Source organism: Mytilus galloprovincialis, chromosome 11, assembly GCF_965363235.1.
Source record: "Mytilus galloprovincialis chromosome 11, xbMytGall1.hap1.1, whole genome shotgun sequence".
NCBI lineage: Eukaryota > Metazoa > Mollusca > Bivalvia > Mytilida > Mytilidae > Mytilus > Mytilus galloprovincialis.
Genome location: NC_134848.1, coordinates 71,795,685 through 71,817,790, shown reverse-complemented (window position 1 = coordinate 71,817,790; position 22,106 = coordinate 71,795,685). Strand labels below are relative to the sequence as shown.

The window sequence follows — 22,106 nt, the reverse complement described above, 5'->3', positions numbered from 1 at the left end:
CATATGACAGGGCCATTATAAAAATACCCATTTCTTAATACATTTATTAACCAACTGAACAAAAGTGTATGTGTTGCTGCCAACTTGATGTACTGTCTTACTCTTTTAACAGTTTAGTTTAACAAAATAATTTGTACTTCACCATTATAAAGCTTTAAATTACCAAATATCCAAGAGATTAAATTGAAAGAGATATGTGTTAAAAAGCAGGATGAACAGTGATCCCTTTCATATATGGTTCTTTAATGTTGGTTGCTGGTTACTTAATTAAATAAAATACAAAAAGGTATTATACTCTTTACAACTTAGTTTTATTAACTTTATTAAAAACCCTAACAGGGCTTAATACAGACAAACTGGGCATTAATACAGGGCCATTACAGAAAAACAGGCCCATTACAGAAAAAACAGGGCCATTACAGAAAAACAGGGCCATTACAGAAAAACAGGGCCATTACAGAAAAAAACAGGACCAGTACAGAAAAACAGGGCCATTACAGATAATATGTAATTTTTAATAAACAGTCACTTTTGGCAATAATGCACTTGGTTAATAAAAAGAGTTATTTGGGTAGGACGACTTGTTTTATGGAGTTGTTTTTGTTTTGTGGCAGGCTCTTTACTTTGTTAGAACGGATTCTGTACACTGATATTTGTTTTTATTGACCGGCTGTTATTAATTTTTGTACACAACTACTTGTTTTTATTGACCGGCTGTTTATTAATTTTTGTACACAACTACTTGTTTTTATTGACCGGCTGTTTATTAATTTTTGTACACAACTAATTGTTTTTATTGACCGGCTGTTTATTGATTGTTGTACACAACTAATTTTTTTTTATTAACGACTGCCATTTTGATAGCGTCTGTTTGGTATTGATATAGACTGTTTAGCTTTGGTCTGTTTGAAGTTTGCCAAAGGCTGTTTATTCTTTGGGTGACAGCTTTTTTTCTGGTGTTGTGGTTTAAACTGCTGTTTAATTGTTTGTTAATGGATTTTTTGTGTTTGTTAACGACTTTATTTTTTTTTATCTTGTATCGATTTGAGTATTGCATGTCAACGATGGGATCTCAGAGATAACCAAAGAAGTAATCAGAAAATGTGCCAAGGAAGAAGGCATACCACCTTACGGACTGTTACTTTCAGAGTTGGTCGATCTAGTAAAACAATGGTCCAATTTCATACCACATACCACTGTTATCACCCTGAATATACATGTTATATGTGTCGCGTGACTTTAGCATGTCATATCAACTAATCAGACAAAGACAGCGTATAGCAACCAATCAGATACAATGGACAAATTCATTTTAAATCCGTCTTTGTTATGTACCCAAGAACAGCAAACGTTCAAAGAGAGACATTTGACCTCATAATCATACGTAAAAGTATGAAATATTTATGAATTGTATGCTTCTTTTTGTAAATTCATTTGGGTGTTAAAACGTTAACCGAAGTACATTTTGTATGAACTGCGGAAGCGTTTCATTCTAAAAATGTGGACACGGTCAACGCTTTTACAATTTTGTGAAATAACTAAAAGAATCATTCAATAATTATGACTACATTTTTTTCTAGGATCATGAAAACACGATATCTATCAAGTTTTTCTTTAATTTACCTGTGCACTTAATTGTCGGACCTCGTGTCATCATGAATGTTTATTTCATTTGGTAATGAATGCTCAGAGAATGAATGTCAATTTCAAAAAGATGCGGTATCGTGGTTAGCCAATCAAAATAAAGTATCATAATGAAACATACATGCAATGTAGTTATTGTTATTACACACTGGTTTACGGACGAATTCAAACTAAAATTCCAACTTGAAACCTCAATCACAAGAATATCAAAAGGTTGGCCAATTACTTTCTTAACCATATACATACATGTAAGTCCTACCGAATCGGGCGATATTGAAGGAGTAATAGTGTGTGGGCACGAAAAATAAAATTAAAGTTTGTATTAACTTAATTTTTACAAATGAATTAGTTCATCCACTGCTTTTGTTCTTTGTCACTGAGTCATCCTTGAGAAAAGACTGAATTTCAAACATTTTATAAATAAAGTTAAACTCCAAAATTGTATCGCTCCAATAATGCATCGAAGAGCGTCTTCGCGTAGCTAGCTATGCATCAACATCTTTTCGAAGAAAAAATAAACTCTAATAAGATTTCAAACTTAAGGTTATAATCCAATTTAAATTCAACGCATATAACGTCCTAACGCTTTAACGTGTTTCACTCAAAAAACCTGTCTCGAATGTTACAGGTCTCATTCGATTAGTGCTTTAAGTAATTTATACAATTACCAAAATGGGAGAAACATTTCGCTATTGACATTTAGAAATCAAAACTTGTTATGTAAATGACAATACAATAGGAAAAGAAATTTCAAGAAATTAACTTGGTTTTTAAAGTGTCAAATAATGCTAACTAAGACGAATCTTTAGATTACTATATCACACGTTAAATACTTGAAGAAAATGCAACATTTGTTAAACAGTATTATTTGTTAATAGTTATCAAAGGTACCAGGATTAAAATGTAATACGCCAGGCGCGCTACAATTTGACTCATCAGCGACGCTCAGATCAAACTACATTTAGCTATAAAGCCAAACAAGTAGTACTACATATACATAGTTGAGCAGCATTGCGAACCACTAATTCCAAAAAGTTGTGTCAAGTATGGCTAAGTTTATCTATACCAGGGATAAGAAAATCCTTAGTTTTTCGAACCAATTCAAAGTTTTGTAAACAGGAAATTTATAAAAACGACCACATAGTTGATAATCATGACAGCACAGAAGTGCTGACTACTAAACTTTACTTTATTATTCTACTAAACCCAATCCCTTCACGTATTTATGGCCTGGTCAGAGGTTATTTTTAGTCATTAATTTTTAGTACTTATTTGGTAGAAAATTTGGTGTTGATAGATGATATTTGAAAGTCTCTTTAAAACAATAATTGTAGAATATCGGTTATTCAGAGATAGTCAGTAGTAAATAGATATATTTTATGTTGTTGTCGTTGGGTAGCAGTCTCCTTTGCGAATAATTCAAGGTAAAATGTCTCTTTGTTCACTGATTACAATGTATTCGAAAAGAAATAGCAAATTGTCATAACTGATTTTGTGTGAAAAAATATTTCAATTTTAAACTTTCTGTGAAATGATTCACACTTCATCGAAACTAATATGTAGTATGTTCGTAAACAAATTCTTATTATTATTCAACATTGAGCTTAATTGAATTTGAAACTTAAAGGTTAATTCATGATTGAAATTGAAAGTTAATTTAAAACTTCAAAATATTTTCTACATTTTTTGTCTCTCTTTTCCAACATTTTCCAAGGTTACATGGCATTATTTGTTAGAAACTTTCACTTAAATTGAAGAAATAAATCTGAATTGTACAATGAAACCAAAGTCTGTTACGTAATCTAGAAGTTAACGCACATTTCTCGCGAGAATCAATGAACCCTACTTAGCAATATCACAATTAGGTATATGACAAAAATGCTGTTACCTTGTCTTGAACGAATTGCTTATTTTTTGTATTTTGCTTTAACCTCTGGATCCATGGTTTCAGACAGTTCAAACAAGATTTCGTACGTCTAATAATTCGTGAACAAGGAAATTTTCTTTAAAAAAAAAGAATATTTACAAAGTTCAACGTTTTTTGAACTGAAGAATGTCTAAAAGGTTCGCTAATAAGGGTGTGTCATAAAAATTGTTTTATATCTTTAAACAAAAAGAGGGTCCTGTTTAGGTTTTCAAAGAGACCAAAACTATAAAAAAGAGTTGCCAAACAAATAAAGAATAGAGACAAACTTAACAGAAAAAAAATATACAAAGGATAGAGAATAACGATACGAAAAAAAAAATGAAATAGTGAAAAGTGACTTAAAACTTTAAAGAATACAAAAATGAAGGATCCACCATTCAGACCGTCGTAATAGATAAACGAAAAAATATTAACAATGACAACAACGGAAAAAAATCAACATTTGAACATATAAATTAATGTTAATTCAAAACCCTTCATACACGTACTTACATTGTTCATATCTATTCCATTCGTGTAGGACCACGTATGTTGGAAAGATTCCTGAAGACGCGTGGCTAGGTTTTTAGGTAGATGATGAAAACCAATGAACTCTTTTATACTCTGGACTTTCTCATGGAACTCATCAGATCCCTGGTACACTCGTAACATAATGGATGAAACGTTACCAAATATAGCAGCACTCAGTAATGCTGAAAAGATGTAAAGTACATGCAGTAATAACTACGCGTATATTTGTTAGTCTCTCATTTACTGTTGCAGATTATAATATAACTCTTCAAAGAGGTACACGTGTAACACGAGTTTGCCATGTATCCGTGTACGTTTCTTATTTACTGTCAGATTATTATATAATTATATAAAGAGGTACATATGTAACGCGAGTTAGCCGTCAATTGATTTTACGTAAGGGTTATTAAATAGTATATTTACAGTATGACAACTCGATATGAGTGTGTACTTTCGTATTCTAACATGAGATGATCGTGATCATATATAAAATGGATGAAGAAATCTGAAAGTCGCAAGTTTGACACTTTTAGGCAAATTTTGTGTATTTATTCCAAAAAGTGATAGGAAAGAAATTGTCAACTAAAACAAAATTCTGTCGGAAGTAAATCTAAAAAATCTAAAAACGACATTCGCCGAATTACTGTTTGATTTTTATAAAAACTTGCAAAACTGGTTAAAAAGGATTTTAAAAAATTCCGTGCAAAAAGATCCCCACCAAAACCGGGGGTGAATACAGGTGCCCCAGAAGTTAAAGCAGTTCCTGATCCATGTGTGGCGCCCATTGTGTTGGTTTTAAGAATATTGTTTGACTCATTTTAAATTCAAATTCCATTCAGAATAAATCGTAGTCCTATATAAACAATTTATTGACCCTGATATCTACCACATTCTAATGGTTTATACCACTACTCACCAATAATTTTAAAAATCGACAACATAATTTAGAGTAACGATCAGCACTGTTCTAATAAAACTGACAGTAATTGTACCTTTCACCGATATTGAAAACAAATCTTTACAGACTAGACATTTCAAACTCACAACAAGGTTTAGCATGCTCATTCCCTTTAATTAATTGTAAAATGTGAGACGTTGGCACTAGCAATATAATTACAATCCTCGGACGTATAAGAAATAAACTGTTTTTATCGGATTCAGAAATATAATACGGTTAATAATCTTATGTTTCAATAACTTTGTATTTTACTTTTCGAAAACGTCGTTAATTAGAAAGGCACGAAAACTTAACCGAGAGATCTAATTAAAAGAAAGCGAATGGACTAGATATTTTGAAGTGCGAAAATGTCTTATAAGGGTGCATGAAATTGTTATTCGATCAATACATCAGGAAACGCTTGTAATATGTGTATTGGTAACAATTCCTACGGCCAATACGGATATTTAATACATATTGTATAACAAGCAAACGGTTTAACATTTTTTATAAAGATATATACAATACGCTGCGTAGAAGTTGTGTGGAATTTGAAGATAAAACAAAAACATTATGTTTTCATTTTTTCTTTCATTTGTACGCAATGCCGTTATATCCCCAGTCAAATAAAAACATCAGCATGACCTTTTAATACTTGATTTGTTTGTTTTTAGTTTCATGTAGACGTGTCACTGCAGAAAAAAACAATCTAATCCTGTGACCATGATTGGCGTACAATGATACGAAAACGCTAGATATTGTACCTTTTTGCTCTTTTTGTTTTGTTGCCCTCAGCACTTACATTATACTCATATACTTGCTCTTGTTAGAACTATGTTAAGGTGGTACCCAACACTTTTTCTAAAATTTAATTATCTCGTTTAATTTTCATAAAACTTTGTCAAAGTATTTACTTTGATTCTTTAACAAAAATATATAAATTTCAAAAATTTTGAACCAACCGTTTTGTCAGAAAAATTACACTGGTTATATAGCAGTTTGACAAACACTTATTTTGATCATTGAGAAGCTTAATACTCCCTTAACAACACAACGTAATTAAAACGTTTATCTGATTTTACAGAGTTATCTCCCTGTAGTGTTAGGTACCACCTTAAGTCTGACAGAAGATCTTATAAAAGAGACCTTATCAAATACACCTACAAAAAATGTTTTCTGATAAATGGATAAAAGATATGAATATTCTAATCAAGTATACTTACAACCAAGTAACATTGCAAAAATAGCAAATATTTTCTCTGCGTTTGTCACAGGAGCAATGTTGCCAAATCCAATACTTGTCAATGTCGTAAAAGTAAAATACAAAGCGGTGATGTATTTCGACCTAATCGTAGGCCCACTTAATGTGTTATTAACCATATACGGCCTGTTACATTGTTTCGCCAAGACATCCAACCAACTGATCTCAGCGACAAGGGTCGGACGCTCGAAGTACGCAATTGCATAGAAAATACAGGCTAACCAATGTGCTATCAAGGTGAAGGACACCATCAGCAACATCAACACAGCAGCTCCGTATTCGGCAAATTGTTCAATTCTGCGCAGAACACGAAGAAGACGTAGGAGTCTAGCAAGTTTTAAAAATCCTGCAATTGTCATTGTCTGAAATGAATAATATTTGAGTGCATTGTTAAGATATAAAACTGTGCATAAGTATTTTAATTTGTTTAGTTGGATTAGATGCTTTCAAGCTAAAAGTTTATTATTTGATTTTGTTTGTGTTCTCGTTTTGACTTTATTTGAGGATTGCATGGTAAACATATTTAACTTATTTGCATTCGATGACTCGCCTCAAGAGATAAAAAATACTGAGTAGGAAGAACATGAATTATTTAGAGGCAAACATTGTCTAAAAAAGGAGTAGGGCCGATTTTGGCCTCAAATTTCAGGTTCATCAAACGGAAGATTTTGGACACTTTTTAAACACTTAAGTGTCTATTTAAATTGATTCAATTATTGAAAAGGTTTTAACTGATTTATTCATTAAAAACGCTCCGATTCAAGCTTAAATATGAAAAATGTACTATGCAAAAAACGTCACTTTTCAGATAGTCTTTGATAAAAATGAAAGTGGCAGCATCCGTGTTCATCCTCAAATTTTATATATGTTATGTATTATCATCAAATACAACTTACATTTCAATATTATAAATGAACACGAATGCGGCCACTTTCATTTTAGACGGAAACCGTCTAAAATTTAACTAAAAGGCTCAAATTGTAAAGATTTCAGTAGTTTAGCATGACTTAATGATGCTAGTACCCGATATATGTGCATAGTATTGTCAAAAACAACCCATGTTTATGTAGCAGAAGCATTCTACTTTCCAGTAAATAACTAAAAGATTACATTTTCGTACTTTTGTAAAAAAGCTACATTTTGGGGCCAAAAAGGGGTCTTTTTGAACTTACTCCTTTAGAGCGTTTATTTTTGTCATTTTTATATTCGATTTATAAGTTTGAATATTATTAATTGTAATATTTTAACAAATTTGATTCGTTTAGGGATAGTCACATGTTAAACTATATTTTTAATGGTAAAGAAAAAACGGCGGATAGCAAAAAGCATATTGACCGGCAAAAAGCATATTGCACGGTTATTTTTAGAATATCTAAAAACCGATATACTTTGTGACGTCATGTAATGAATTTCAGGATATTGTTTAACGTTTTGAAACAAATGATATCTGTGATCGATTATTTGACGAAAAAAATCTTCAAATACATAAGATGTCAAAAAAAAAGTAAATGAAATAACAACTAATATGTTGATATTGTCAAGGTGACAATGTAATATCTATAAAGTTCCAACAAACCTAAATGACGATATTGATACAAACATGGTCGGAAATTAATAATATATCAAATATAGCCTTTGTATGAGGTCAATACAGAATATATCGACCCAAAGAAGTATATCGTCCTCAGTCAATATACTGTACTTCTTTCAGGTCAATATATCCTTGTATCGACCTCATACAAAGGCTATATTTGTATTATATCCCTTTGGTATATGTTTTACCTTCTGTGCTGCCTGGTATGCTTTGATTATGAGACTTGTCACGAAAACAAATATAAATTGACTTAACCTGATATCTTTTCGTTGAAATACGAACCTAAACTGTTAATATTTACCTGACTATTTCCAGAACCAAACAACAATAGATCAAATGGAATGGCTGCTATGGTATCTATCACAAACCAGCCTTTAATATAATTTTTAGCTATTTTCTTAGCACATATCACAACTTCACCATTATGTAAATATGTCGTCCTAAAATTTATCACAATATCAGCTATAAACATAAGATCTACTATCAAATCAATTAAAACTAATGGATCGGCTTTCGTATTTTCGTCACTTTGGGAACGAGTCCAAGAGTTCCGATTGAGTCTCATCCGAGTCTCATCTTCGTTTAACAGGAATGCGACAACGTAGGGAGTAAATACTGCAGTGTAAAGAACTAATATCAATACGATCCAATCCCAAACGGCTTTGAATGGTGAATAATGAAGTATGATGAATTTGGCGGGTTGCTGTCGTTGCATTTTACTGACTGGTACTTGTTCCAGAAAATTGAAATCTTCACTTGTAGTTTCCTTATCACGGTCTGTCTGCAATACATAAAAGTAGATCTCTCAAAATTAAGAAAACCATAAAAAAACATGCTTAAGCTTGCTGTTCGGTGTGAGCCAAGGCTCCGGGTGGAAGGCCGTACCTTGACCTATAATGGTTTACTTTATATATAAATTGTTATTGGGATGGACATTTGTCTCATTGACGTTCATACCACATCTTCTTATATCTATTAAACCGCACATGTTGTCACCTTATCCCGGTCTGATATATAAAATCGTTATAAAGTGATAAAGCACTTTTCTGCAAAATTATGACGTTTCAGAAATAATTTTGTATTTTTACCACAGTATCTAAATCATATACTAGTATATTATGTATGTTGTATATAATAAAATAATTAAACCGGCGAATTAAGAAGTAATTAGAATAGTCGAGTTTAACCTTATTTTATTTTGACTGATCAGTTCAGGTTCTGGTCTGTTCAACTGGTTTTTTTTACTAGTTCATGTTGTAGAATTGCTTTCGAGGGTTTTCTGCCAATTTTTTTTAATAGATTTTCTACACACATCATTGGTCATTCGCACCAAATTATAAGTATTGTGTCTTTGATTGATGTTTGATTTTTATCGCGTAAAGATGAAGCTTGTTTTTGTTTTTATTGCAGTTCAGTGTTTCTGTTGTTTCGTTGTGTTGATTTTGTAGTTGATGTGTTTCCATCAGTTTTCGCTTGTGTTTGTGTTTTAGTTTGTGATTCGGATTTGTTTTTGCTTAATCGATTATGACTCTTAAACAGCGGTATGCTACTGTTGCCTTTATTTAAATATTTATCTCGGTTGAGGACACTACTGGTAAACCGTTACCTTGGGTTCCATCTATCTAGGATAGTAATCACAGATTTAATTACTTGCATGATTCAAATTGTTCTTATTGAAAGTTCAAGTGAGAAACAGACAGTAACAGTCATTACAAGTTAGGAATATGACTCGTTTTAATGCATTTTGTATTTTAATTTTGCCATGTCATTATGGACTTTCCGAATTGATTTTCCTCTTAGTTCAGTGTTTTTGTGATTTTACTATTTTCATATCATTTGTAATAAGCTACAGTTCCATAACCGAAAGTAAACCTCTAGTCTCGTATTGCAGGTAAATGCCGTTCGTTTGTGTCCGATGATTTACGATACGATATAACTATTTAAGAAATCAATCTATTAAATTAATCAAATAAAAACGCTGGACGTAAAATTCAATGATTCACAATTGTATAGATCATTTAATTGGCGATTATCAGCATTTAATCATATTTGTGTAATTCAATAATCGTAACATAACACTTGATAGAATCTTGTCTAGTCAGAGCAAAATGTAAATAGAAAAAACAGATAGCTTTGTCTATTGTAGTCCTCAGTGTATTAAAAGTCCGCTTAGGTCAACAATAAAAACATATGGCTTGGTCTGTTGTTATCCCTAGCGTGTTGAAAATCCGCTTATGTCATTAATAAAAAGTGAAGTTCATAGCAATATATCAACAATAGACCCATCTGTTACATGCAATTTTTAATTGAATGTGATTGAATGTACTCTTAACGTCTTTTCTGGACATGAAAACGGTTTGTGTGTATTGTAATAGTTATCATGCTGCAGTTGTGACAGATTATTATTTTATAATGGAATGTAAATTATAGTGCTATTTGATGACATACAAACATGAACGTTAAAACATAAATGTACTCTAGATAATTTAACTGTGTCAAATAATGTCTAAAAAAGTTTAAATGTATTCGATCGACGATTCGTGACACGACGTTAATACAACACATAATGTTAAAAACAGAGATAGCCTACGTAGAATAAAATAGTGAATGTCTATACCAACTGTTTTCCTTGTATAGATGAATACGCATCCAGTTAATTCGATATTTGCATTTAACTTTTAATATTGCCCCTATATCGAGACTTCAAAAAAGGACCGGAAATTACAAAAGGGTATCATGCAAACTGTCAAGGCATGTCATCTAATGTATATCAACGTATGGATTCATCAAATATATCTTGGGCATGCATACAATGTGGTATGCCAAACTTCTCCTTATCCATATTTGATCTTACCATACCTGAAACATCAAACTCATTCTCACCATTATCAGAACATTCAGTAGGAAGTCCTGGCTTACCTAAAGCAACATCGTCACCTATAAAACAAACTTATATCAAGAAAGCTCAAAAGAAAGAAACACCATTTAAAATATTAACAATAAACTTTCAGTCTATTAAAAATAAAAAGGCTGAACTTGATGACATTATTTCATCTGTACAACCAGAAATAATATTGGGCACCGAAACCTGGCTCAGTAGCGATATCTTATCATCTGAATTCTTTCCAGCTAATGATTATACAGTTTATAGGAAAGACCGCCCTCCATCCAATAATAACCAAAGCTATGGTGGCGTCCTCATTGCCATATCAACACAATTACTATCAAATGAAATCAGAGAATTACAAACAGACTCTGAAAGTATTTGGGCAGAAATAAACATGACAAATGCAAGAAAACTCATACTAGGCTGTTACTATAGACTACCTTCAGATAATGGCATATCACTTGAAAATCCCAACATCTCACTTAATCGCATCAACAATAATACAAAAACCACTGTGATGCTAGGTGGCGATTTCAACCTCGGCCACATTGACTGGGAAGTACCATGCATTATTCCCGGCAAACCAGAAATTAAACTGCACACACAACTCTTAGACATCATAAATGACCACTCTTTAGAGCAAATTGTAAATAAGCCTACTAGAGGTGACCGAATACTTGACCTCCTACTCACAAATACACCAAGTATAGTTAACAAGACAGAAACTATGCCCCCTATTGGGAATGCGGACCACGACATTGTCTATTCTGAATGCAATGTATCTTTAAAAAGAAACAAAAAACAACCAATCAAAGTATTACAATATACCAAAGCTGACTGGAGCAAAATAAAAATAGATTTAGGAACACTCTTATGCAAAATTAAAGAGCAATTTAAAGAATCAACCTCAAATATTCTATGGAATACATTCACAGATACTCTTACACAATCAGTAGAAGCTAATATCCCTCACAAAATAGTTACAAACAAGAACAAACTACCATGGGTTAACAACAAGCTTAAAATTGATATCAACAAAGCAAAACGACTTCATAAAAAGAGTAGAAAAAATGAACATCTGAAGAAAAAGTACAAGCATCTCAAAAAATCAATTCAAACAGATATGAGAAGATCCTACTGGAACTACATCGAGAACATGATATTTGATCTCCCAGTAAACGAACCAGATAATCCCATATGTAAAAGACAACCTAAAAACGTGTACAGCTATATCAAAAACATGAAAAATGACAGTTCAGGCATTGTAGCATTAAGAAAAGATGGCATACTAACTGATAACACCGAAGAAAAGGCCAATTTGATAAACAATCAATTTCAGAAGGCATTCTCAACAGAAACATCCAGTGAAACAATACCTGACATGGGAATTTCTAACCATCCTAAAAAGAACACCATACAAATTTCAGAGAAGGGCATACAAAAACTACTAGGAAAGATTAACCCACACAAGGTCACAGGGCCAGATGGCATATATGGGCGTGTGCTTAAAAAACTAAGTACTGACATCGCGCCCATAATAACATTAATATTTGAAAAATCCCTGAACACCGGAAAAATTCCTACTGACTAGAAGCATGCCAACGTCTGCCCAGTATTCCAAAAAGGGAGATAAACACAACCCTATCAACTACAGGCCTATATCCCTAACATGCATCCTATGTAAGATCATGGAGCATGTATTAGCAAGTAACATCATGGCATATCTAGAAAATAACAACATTCTATACGATCTACAACATGGGTTTCGCCTCTCAAGATCTTGCGAAACCCACTTAGTGTCATTTATACAAGAACTGGCAAAATACAGCAATGACAACATCCAAATTGACGTAGTTGTGATGGACTTTGCCAAAGCATTTGACAAAGTCCCTCACAAAAGACTACTTCATAAACTCAAACACGATGGTGTAGACAACCAAACATTGAACTGGATAGAAGACTTTCTTTCACTTCACACACAAACGGTATTACTGGAAGGCACTAAATCTGGACAAATACATGTCACTTCAGGGGTACCTCAAGGAACAGTACTTGGTCCTATCTTATTCCTGGTGTACATAAACGATCTGAATGATTATATAAAATATGGCACTCTTAGACTTTTTGCAGATGATAGCATCATATACAAAACCATTAAAAATAAAGATGACTCAAAAAAATTACAAGAAGACCTAACAGCAGCAGCAAAGTAGGAAGAGGACTGGCTCATGTCCTTCCATCCGGACAAGTGTTCAGTCCTCCAAGTAACAACAAAGAAAACACCTCTCCCATATGACTACATCTTACATGGGCACACGTTGCAACAAGAAACATCTACTAAATATCTTGGCTTAACAATACATACTGATTTAAAATTTAACAAACACATAAATAACATCACAAAACAACTGAATTTTATCAAAAGAAACCTAAAGTCAGCTCGCAGTCAGTTAAAGAAATAGCCTATATCTCACTTGTGAGACCAAAGCTAGAGTATGGTAGCTGCATCTGGGACCCACATACAAAATCTCAAAAATCACAAATAGAAATGGTCCAAAGACGTGCAGCCAGGTATATATGTAATCGATATCATAACACCAGCTCTGTGACAAACATGCTTAACCATCTTAACTGGCCAACACTTGAACTTAGAAGAATAAGAACAAGGCTTATATTTTTCTTTAAAATTATACACCACCAAGTAGCAATATACCCCATGAACCTGTTAATACCATCAGACAGTCGAACAAGACAATACACTCACAGTCACTCATTCAGGCACATACAGGCAAAAAAAGACTCATATAAATTTTCATTCTATCCTAGGAAAATCGTCCAATGGAACCTTTTACCAGTTACTGCTGTCCAATGCACCACAGTTGAAGCATTCAGAGAACAGATTCCTATATCTGTTCTCAACCAATACTACACCATGTAATGTAACACCTTGTAAATAGTTTTATCTTATATGTACAGTGAAAATCAAAAACAAGTTATTATTTCTTTATTAAATTTTTTAAATGTAAATATAAAATTGTAAATTTTACCCACGCATGCACGGCACATAGTCATCAATATTATGATGGAGTGCGGAAACTAAAAGAAGAAGAAGGTTTAATTTTCTTACTTTGACCCTTTGACAAAAATATAAAAAATTCAAAAAATTTGAACCAACCGTCTAATCAGAAACAATTCACTGATTATATAACAATTTGACAAATACTTATTTTGATCATAGAGAAGCATAATATTCCCTTAACAACACAACGCAATTAAAAAGTATAGTTGATTTTACAGAGTTATCTCCCTGTAATGTTAGGTACCACCTTAAGTCTAAAATAAACTATTTTAAAAACTAGAAACAATACAAGACGAGCCCCCAACAACAAAAACGGAGTGATTATGTTTGTGACCAGGCAGAGAAGGCAACTTCTGCTCCACATGTGGGCGCACCAACCGTGGATATAATTAAAGATTATCGTTGCTTATCTCAGCAAGATTCGGTTTTCGCTTCAGCCGGCAGGGCGAGAGAGAGAAAAGCAATCGAGTTGAAATGACAAATGATAATCAGTTCATCGAGCGTTTGCTTATGACGACTATGTTTACGCGGCCCTTAGTTTTTAGCGAGACTATTTGATATTACTTTAAGGTGGTGAGAAAGGAATCATCAGTCAGTAAGATCAAAGGACAATTTCGTAAAAAAAGCGATAATAGTGTAAACTGTATTATGGAAGGGGACACAGTCAAACCCAATATGTAATTCATTGTTTTTTTAGAAGACAACTTATGTCACAAAACCACTACATAAATTGAACCAGCCTTTACGGAAATTCATAAAAATGAAGTTTTGATGCCAAACAAATCGGTTGACATAAACTTATATCATCCTACAATCATCTATTTTGTGTAATCACGAATTTTAGTTAAGGCACCACACATATGATGAATGCACGTATAAGTTTCATAAACATACTTATTGTCCACTTTTTTAAGATTTAAGTGGAACAAATTATTTGCCATAAAAATACATGACACTGAACTTAAACAAATCGTTCACTATCAATGAATTAGGTGACCGAATTGTTGACAAAATCGATAATTTATCTGAAGTAAAATTTGTTAACATCTTATAAAACCCGTTATGGAAGGTTGATGAACATATGCAGCAACTTTTAATTGAAAAAAATAATAGGTGATGTTTTGCATTGATATATCTATGTATGTCCAACAAATTGGCAGTGAAATTCCCTGGTTTCAATTATTCAACTATCCTAAAAGACCTATTGTTACATCCCAGCTCCTTTGTTCTAACAGGGGTGATCTGAGCCGGATCACCCCTACCAGATCACCCCAGTCTGAGTTTCTTTGTTATGCATGCTTTCCTTTGTTCTGTAACATTTTGGCGGGAATATCAAACCCACTATGAATCCTATAATTAATTATACGGAAAAGACTATATATTAAAATTAACGTAGAAAAAATCCAGTGTATATGCTGGGGATCGAACTCAAGACCTTTAGCATATCAAGCCACGACACATACCGCTACACCAGGACAACTGGATACGAAATAATAGTATTTAGACATACTTAAAGGAATCAAGATCTTTTTATAAGTGGGGCGAGTTGTCAGACCTTTATTCAGTGGGGTTTTAACCTTTTTCGTTAATTAGTGAGTTTTCAGACTGATTGTTCAATTTGATTTTACACTTTTTCAAAGTGGGGCAAGTCAGTAAACAAGAGTGGGACGATATTTTTATAAAGTGGCGATATAGTGGGGGCCGATTGGCAAGTGGGGCGAGTTTAAATTGTTTGATATCTGCTCATCGTGTTTGGGGGTCAAAAGGGTATTAAATCATATAGTAATATATAAAGTATATTGTTATGGTTGTGTGGCGTTCTAAACTAGATTTTATGAATTGTAAATGCTTTTTCGTCTAATCTAAAACAGCTGGGATGTAAAATAGTTATCCCAGTCGGACTTGGTGTGTCAGTGTTATATCCAGCCATCGGGGTGATCTTACACTGACACACTGCGTCCTTGTGGGATAACTATTAAGTAATGTTGTGTCCCGAAAAAGTATGAAACTTTCGACCCTGACTTGCAATTGCCTGTACAATTCTTTGCCTATATCCACGTTATAAGACGTTCGATTGACAATTATACATGTAGGATAAAACAGATTCAAATCAACTAATGATTTATCAAACAACTTCTTAAAAATTATCGACCTATAGTTGACAATTTCGATTACATACATTATGAAATTAACCTTTGTCATAAATAAATGTTTTTAGCGCATAAGCTACACGTATTTGATATGATTCAGTAGTCTTTGAAACGCTAATTTGTTGTATACCATAAAGACATGAAAGAGGTATAGACATTAAATTGCATATTTGCTGTACAATGCCTACGCTTTTAATAAGATCTGTCAATTCCTCCCAGATTTAAGAGATGATGAACTCGCATTTTGATTTCTGATACATACATATGTATGCATATTTTCATGGGGTCGCAATAATTAGGCTCACATTTATATCCATTAAACAAAAATTGCAATAATAGGTGCACGCAATAATTTCTGAATTTACAGTAACGATTTTACCATCTGAGTTAAAACTCGACCCTTACATAATCAGAATATTGACTAATTTCTAGGAGGTATCATTGTTTTAGATAAACATTTCACTCTTTATATACATTTACATATTCTAAAACTCATGTTTCTGTCCATTGATCTTGTCCTAATAGTTGCATTTAGCGATGTCGTTATTTTTTTCTAGAGAGGATATCGGTTCAAAGGCTTCCTGATTGATTTGGTTTTCAACTTTTAGAATTCGGTTACCACTTATTTTGACCAACAGACTTCCGCAGTAATAAATTATACGTCTGGTTTCTATAATGATTTGTTTATAGTAAGGTTTTTAGTCGTATTTGATGTATTCATTCTTAGTTTGTATTCACTAGTCTATCGATGATAACTGCATGTATTGTAACTCTACCTAGACATGTATCTTGAAAACTTTAATTGTAGGGTTTTTTTGTTTTATTTTTTTTTATCCACAACAGTGCTTTTAAGGATGTTTGCTTGTCATGTTTTGAATTTTTTGTCAGATTTTCGAAATCCTCTGGCTTTATCCATTTGAATGCCTTAAAGATTTTTGCCCATGAACCTCTATTTTTCTCTTTAACAATCTTGTACATGTTCCATTATAAGCCATTTATAAAAGTTTTATCAAATTTTATTTATTTTTTAGTAGTTTTTGAGAACTCTAAGTGGTCAATGATAAAGCTATGAAAAATCAAGAGAAAACAATTTCCCGCCAAAATTCAAATGGCTAATATCTCGAAAACAAGCACATTGACCCCTATATTGTTTTGATTTTTTTATTCCTCAAAGATCCCCTATCAACATGATCAATATATACTAGTTTTATGGAAAATTATTTATTTTGAAACTGAGCAGCAAACATCCTTAAGTCATTTTTTGAAAACTTTTTATTAACCTATCATGCATTATAATGTTTGTGTTTTATTGCATGACTTTGTGTATGTGTATATATTGTAACGAAGTCTACACACAATGTAAAGTTATCAATTGCTCTAGGTCTATAACAAATGTGAATAGATATGAAACACATTACCGAAGATCAACAATTATTCCTAACTTAAAAAAATGCCAGTAAAATAATTCTTCACAAGAGACAAAATTAACAAAATATGTCTTTAATTATCAGAAAAAATCCTTTAACATTAGGATATTATTTATAAAGATAAACATTGCATAGTTTTATTATTCGGATTATTTTTGTCAAATTCATACAAAACTATAAGTAGGCAACACAAATGGTTGTGAGAATTTAATCAAACAAATAAAAGAGATAGCCGGAAGCCGTCATTACTTAATAATTTCATCAAGGCTATCCGAGGTCACAGATCGTAATTTCATATATAATGAAATTACCTTCTCATAGGAGAGTTGAATAAGTTTCTTGAAATGAAGTGATTAAGTTAGGTGCCAACGAGTATACTGTTTTGTCAATGGTAAACCGGTTAATGAGGCATGTAATTCAACATGAATACAACTTAATAAATTGTGTTTTCACTGGTTGTAGAAAAGTAAAGCAAATGTCAGTTGATAAATATTTGAAGGGGAAAAATATAAAGAAAAATATCAAACTCTAAAGTATATTCAAATACGAACTTAATCAAACATAAGACCACAGGACCGACTTAAAACACACCAACGTCCTGACTTGGTACAGTCATTTTCCTATATTAAGCAAATAAACTCATCATAGATACCAGGACTATATTTAATATATACGCCAGACGCGCGTTTCGTCTACAAAAGACTCATCAGTGACGCTTGAATCCAAAAAAGTTAATAAGGCCAAATAAAGTACGAAGTTGAAGAACATTGAGGACCAAAATTCCTAAAAGTTTTGCCAAATACAGCAAAGATAATCTATGTATCTATCAAATATGGTATAATAATTGTTTATAGTTTCGTTTAAATATAGAAAGCATTTTGTTTGCAACCCAATAACGTGATAAGATAACCGGGGACTCAGAAACATGATCCCAACCAAACACAGGGGTGATTTCATCTGTTCCTATGTGACTCAAAATATTTTTGGAGTAACGCATTTTAAATGAAACGTTTGCAAGCTTTCTTATATCGTCTCGAATTTAACTGTCTTGTCAGGTGAGGTGACATTGTCCAATACTAATGCTGGATTGATACTTTCTATTTAAAGCGTATATGTTTTATAAAACTTGGTGAACTCTGGTTAGAATCGCCTTCATGATAATAGATGATTGATATGCGCGCTATCTATATATAGTAACACAGAACAACTACACTGTTTTTTAAATTGATGATCTTTTTGTTACCACATTTACAAAAAATCAAACATTAGTTTCCTGCAGTATTTAGTCAAATCCTGTTAACATTTATCCGCACATATGACTTAAAAACAGAGTTTTGGTCGTTTTTTTAAACGTAAAATAGTAAGCAGAGTAGAAGCAACAACTAATAAACAGATCTAGACTTCAGTTTGGCGAGAGACTAAAACACATTTTTTTTTCTGATTATATGATGTAGTGTAAACGTTAATCATACCGTTTCTGTATCATGGTCTGTTGTTTTCTCTGTCTCCTCAGCTATTGGTCTGAAAGATTTCTTCCCCTTTAATTCCTTTAGGACTTTCAGCATAATGAACTTGTCCTTTGCCTATAAACAAATTAAAACTGGTTAATCTCAGTCATTATTCAACATCCATTACATGCGAAAAAAACCAACAATAATTATAATGTTAATGATGATAAAGATTTGACTTTTTTGTGAGTTAACGCTACTTTAAAACAATGTTTTGTGCTATTTTGCGGCGGCCATTTTTTATTGGTAGACGAAGCAGGAGTTCCAGGAGTAAACCACCGACTTTTAATAGGAGAACTGACAATCCAAGTCAATTGTAGTCTTGTGCACCCGCAGGAGCGTGAATCAAACTCACAAACTCAGTCTTGACTGGCTAGTGATTACAGTAGTACTACTTAGATCACTCGGCCATCATCATCTTCTGATCATGAAGAAAATTATAGCAACAAAACAGGAGGTAAAATTTAACGCCTTAAACTTTACGCAATTTACCGTAATTCAAAGAAGGGATGAGAGAGAGATCTTCTCAAATACTCGATAGTGAAATACCCTACACAAACAAACTACTCCATGTACAAAATTTTCTGGAGTTGAGCACACATAATAAAAACAAAACAACACATAATTCAGAAAGGGTGACATGGTATAGACACAAAATGTGATGATATTTTACAAGTATTAAATGCATTCAGAACTCCGCAAATTACAAAAAAGTGTAAATGGCATATTCAAAATGTTTCATGTAATAGAAGACATGATAAGTTACTACTACTAATAACATTATCGCACCGCTGGTAAAATATCACGTTGTGATTGGTTTAACGCCGTCACGTGGTGAACCCCTATGAGACCGTAGGGGTTAGTGAATTCCAAGACATTTTAAGTTACTACTACTAATAACACTATCTTCGATTTATTCAAAATAACTGCCGTAAAAGTATGGTGAAACATTTTACCCTATTATAAAAAGGTATATAACACTAAAAGTATAATTCTTACTTTTGGATCTACCGTACTACAATATTTTTTTTATTTTTCTAATGTCACTGTATTATAATCTAGCAGATTTGGTATATAAGTCTAATAAAAAAGTATACGTATGGTATGATTTTTTATCTGTTTACCAAGTTTCAAAGTGTCAGTAAAAATTAGGTATACTCCGAGAAAAACGTCGACCAACTAATATACTAATCAGAAATTTCGGCAAACATACTTTTATTTTTGTTACCAAATTAATGCATTTTTTTCATTTCAATACTAATAATATTTTAGAATTTAAGTTGTAGTACAACTATTTTTACAAACTCATTTTTGGGTTTAAGTTGTAACACGAATTTGTATTTTCTTAATCGATTTATGACTGTTAAACACCGGTAAACTACTATTGCTTTTATTTACATATTTACATCACCTCGATAGCAAGGAGGTATTTTGAAGTGACCTGTTCTTAAAGTGCGTTTATGAAATGTAATATACTTTGTACGCAAGCAACATGCAATCGATATTTACCTTTTTTCGCGATATTTCGTCCTCACATGGTAACATTTGATACATAATCAAAACCAACAACTTAAACTAATTCAATTATATTATAAAACTATCCATTAACACATAAACTGAACTTGTTTAATCTCCTATTTCTAGTTTTGAACATTCACACTTTCCTTCCCCACGACATTCAGATGCACTCGATTCATCTTTTCTAAATATGTATCCTTTTTATCTACTTTGCCGCCATTTAAGTTTGACCATACAATGATCAATCACAAGAAAGCGTTTATTGGATTTTTGGAAAACAAAGATAAATTACACCAATATTGAAATAACTACGTATTTAATTACAATCTATTAGATGACATTTTCACCTATATCAGAATGATGAATTGGCAAAAAAATCACAAAGCTGGACCTTTCAATCAGATTGTTCTGATTTCCTAGTCATAATGACTTCGTAGAATGTTAATTCATACGAAAGGCTTGTTCTTTAATTGAAATTCTGATACTATTTGCGGAATTTTCACGATATATTGTTTTAGGTTTATTCAAATAAATGGAGCAAACGTTTTATTAAACATACAATGAATCAACTTAAAGTACATATAACCTGACCGAACATTAATACTCATTTGGTGAAGCAAATATCTCAAATCTGTCAAATAGATGTATAATTTTCAATTTTTGTTTCTTGTGTATAATTCAGAGTTTAGTATGGCGTCCATTATCACTGTACTAGAATAGATATTTGTTTAGGGGTCAGCTGAAGGACGCCTCAGGGTGTGGGGGTTTCTTGCTGCATTGAAGACATGTACATTTTGGTGACCTTCTGCTGTTATCTGTTCTAAGGTCGGGTTGTTGTCTCTTTGACACATTCCCTATTTCCATTCTCAATTTTATATTCCTATTATGCTGATAAAACGGGAGTTAATAAAAACTACAAGCATGAGCGTGATGTCGTGCTAGACATACCCATACATTTAATTCAAATTATAAGGAAATAGGAAGTACATGTAGGTGTCTGGCAGATTACATAAGCCAACATACGTTACAACTCATCACTATTTGCTGGATGCACGAACGGACGAATTGATGGACACATAGACAGACGGTTAAAATAGATTTAGGGTTTAATTTCAAAGAGAGAAACAACTAAATGACAATGAAATAAAAGTCCTAATGAAGCTTAAAAGTCTTCTTTTCTAAATACACCGACTAGAAAATGAAAGTTACACAAAATTACAAGCTCATAATCGTCGCAATTATAACAAAACTTTACATTCATTTAACAAAGCTTAACAGCTGCTATTTAAACAGTCAAATTCCCCCAAAAGACAAAAAAAATGTATATTCATCAAGGACAACAAGTGACAGGTATTTGTGTAATGGCAATCTCAAGAACACAAATTGTATCGTGATTTAAAGTATCCATTTCATAACTAGTTAAATTAAAAAAAAACACTTAACAAATTAACCTTGAGGTCTTAAGATGCATAGTTTCAATAGCTTGGACATTTACGAAAACTGTTTTGATGTACCGATAAGAACGTTTATTCACCTCTGAAACCGTTAGAATGAAAGGTCAGGTCACTGTGGCTCTTCATTTCCCGCCAAAGATTGATAGCAATTACATAAGCTGACAAGGGTAAAGATAATTGCTAAGTGAAGCCAAAATAGAAGAAATGTCA

At 32.5% G+C, this 22,106-nt stretch overlaps 1 protein-coding gene across 3 annotated transcripts in view; it reads right to left on the bottom strand.

Moving 5' to 3' along the window:
• The window catches only part of LOC143052751 (voltage-gated inwardly rectifying potassium channel KCNH7-like), a 178,468-nt gene that overhangs the window by 25,282 nt on the left and 131,080 nt on the right, over positions 1-22,106 (bottom strand). For all 3 annotated transcript variants that reach the window (XM_076225857.1, XM_076225858.1, XM_076225859.1), the window contains 4 exons: positions 18,889-18,999; positions 8,175-8,654; positions 6,242-6,641; positions 4,064-4,263 (listed from right to left, as the gene is read on the bottom strand). In XM_076225857.1, the coding sequence (XP_076081972.1) occupies positions 4,064-4,263; positions 6,242-6,641; positions 8,175-8,654; positions 18,889-18,999 (1,191 nt within the window). The remainder of the gene's footprint in view (positions 1-4,063; positions 4,264-6,241; positions 6,642-8,174; positions 8,655-18,888; positions 19,000-22,106) is intronic.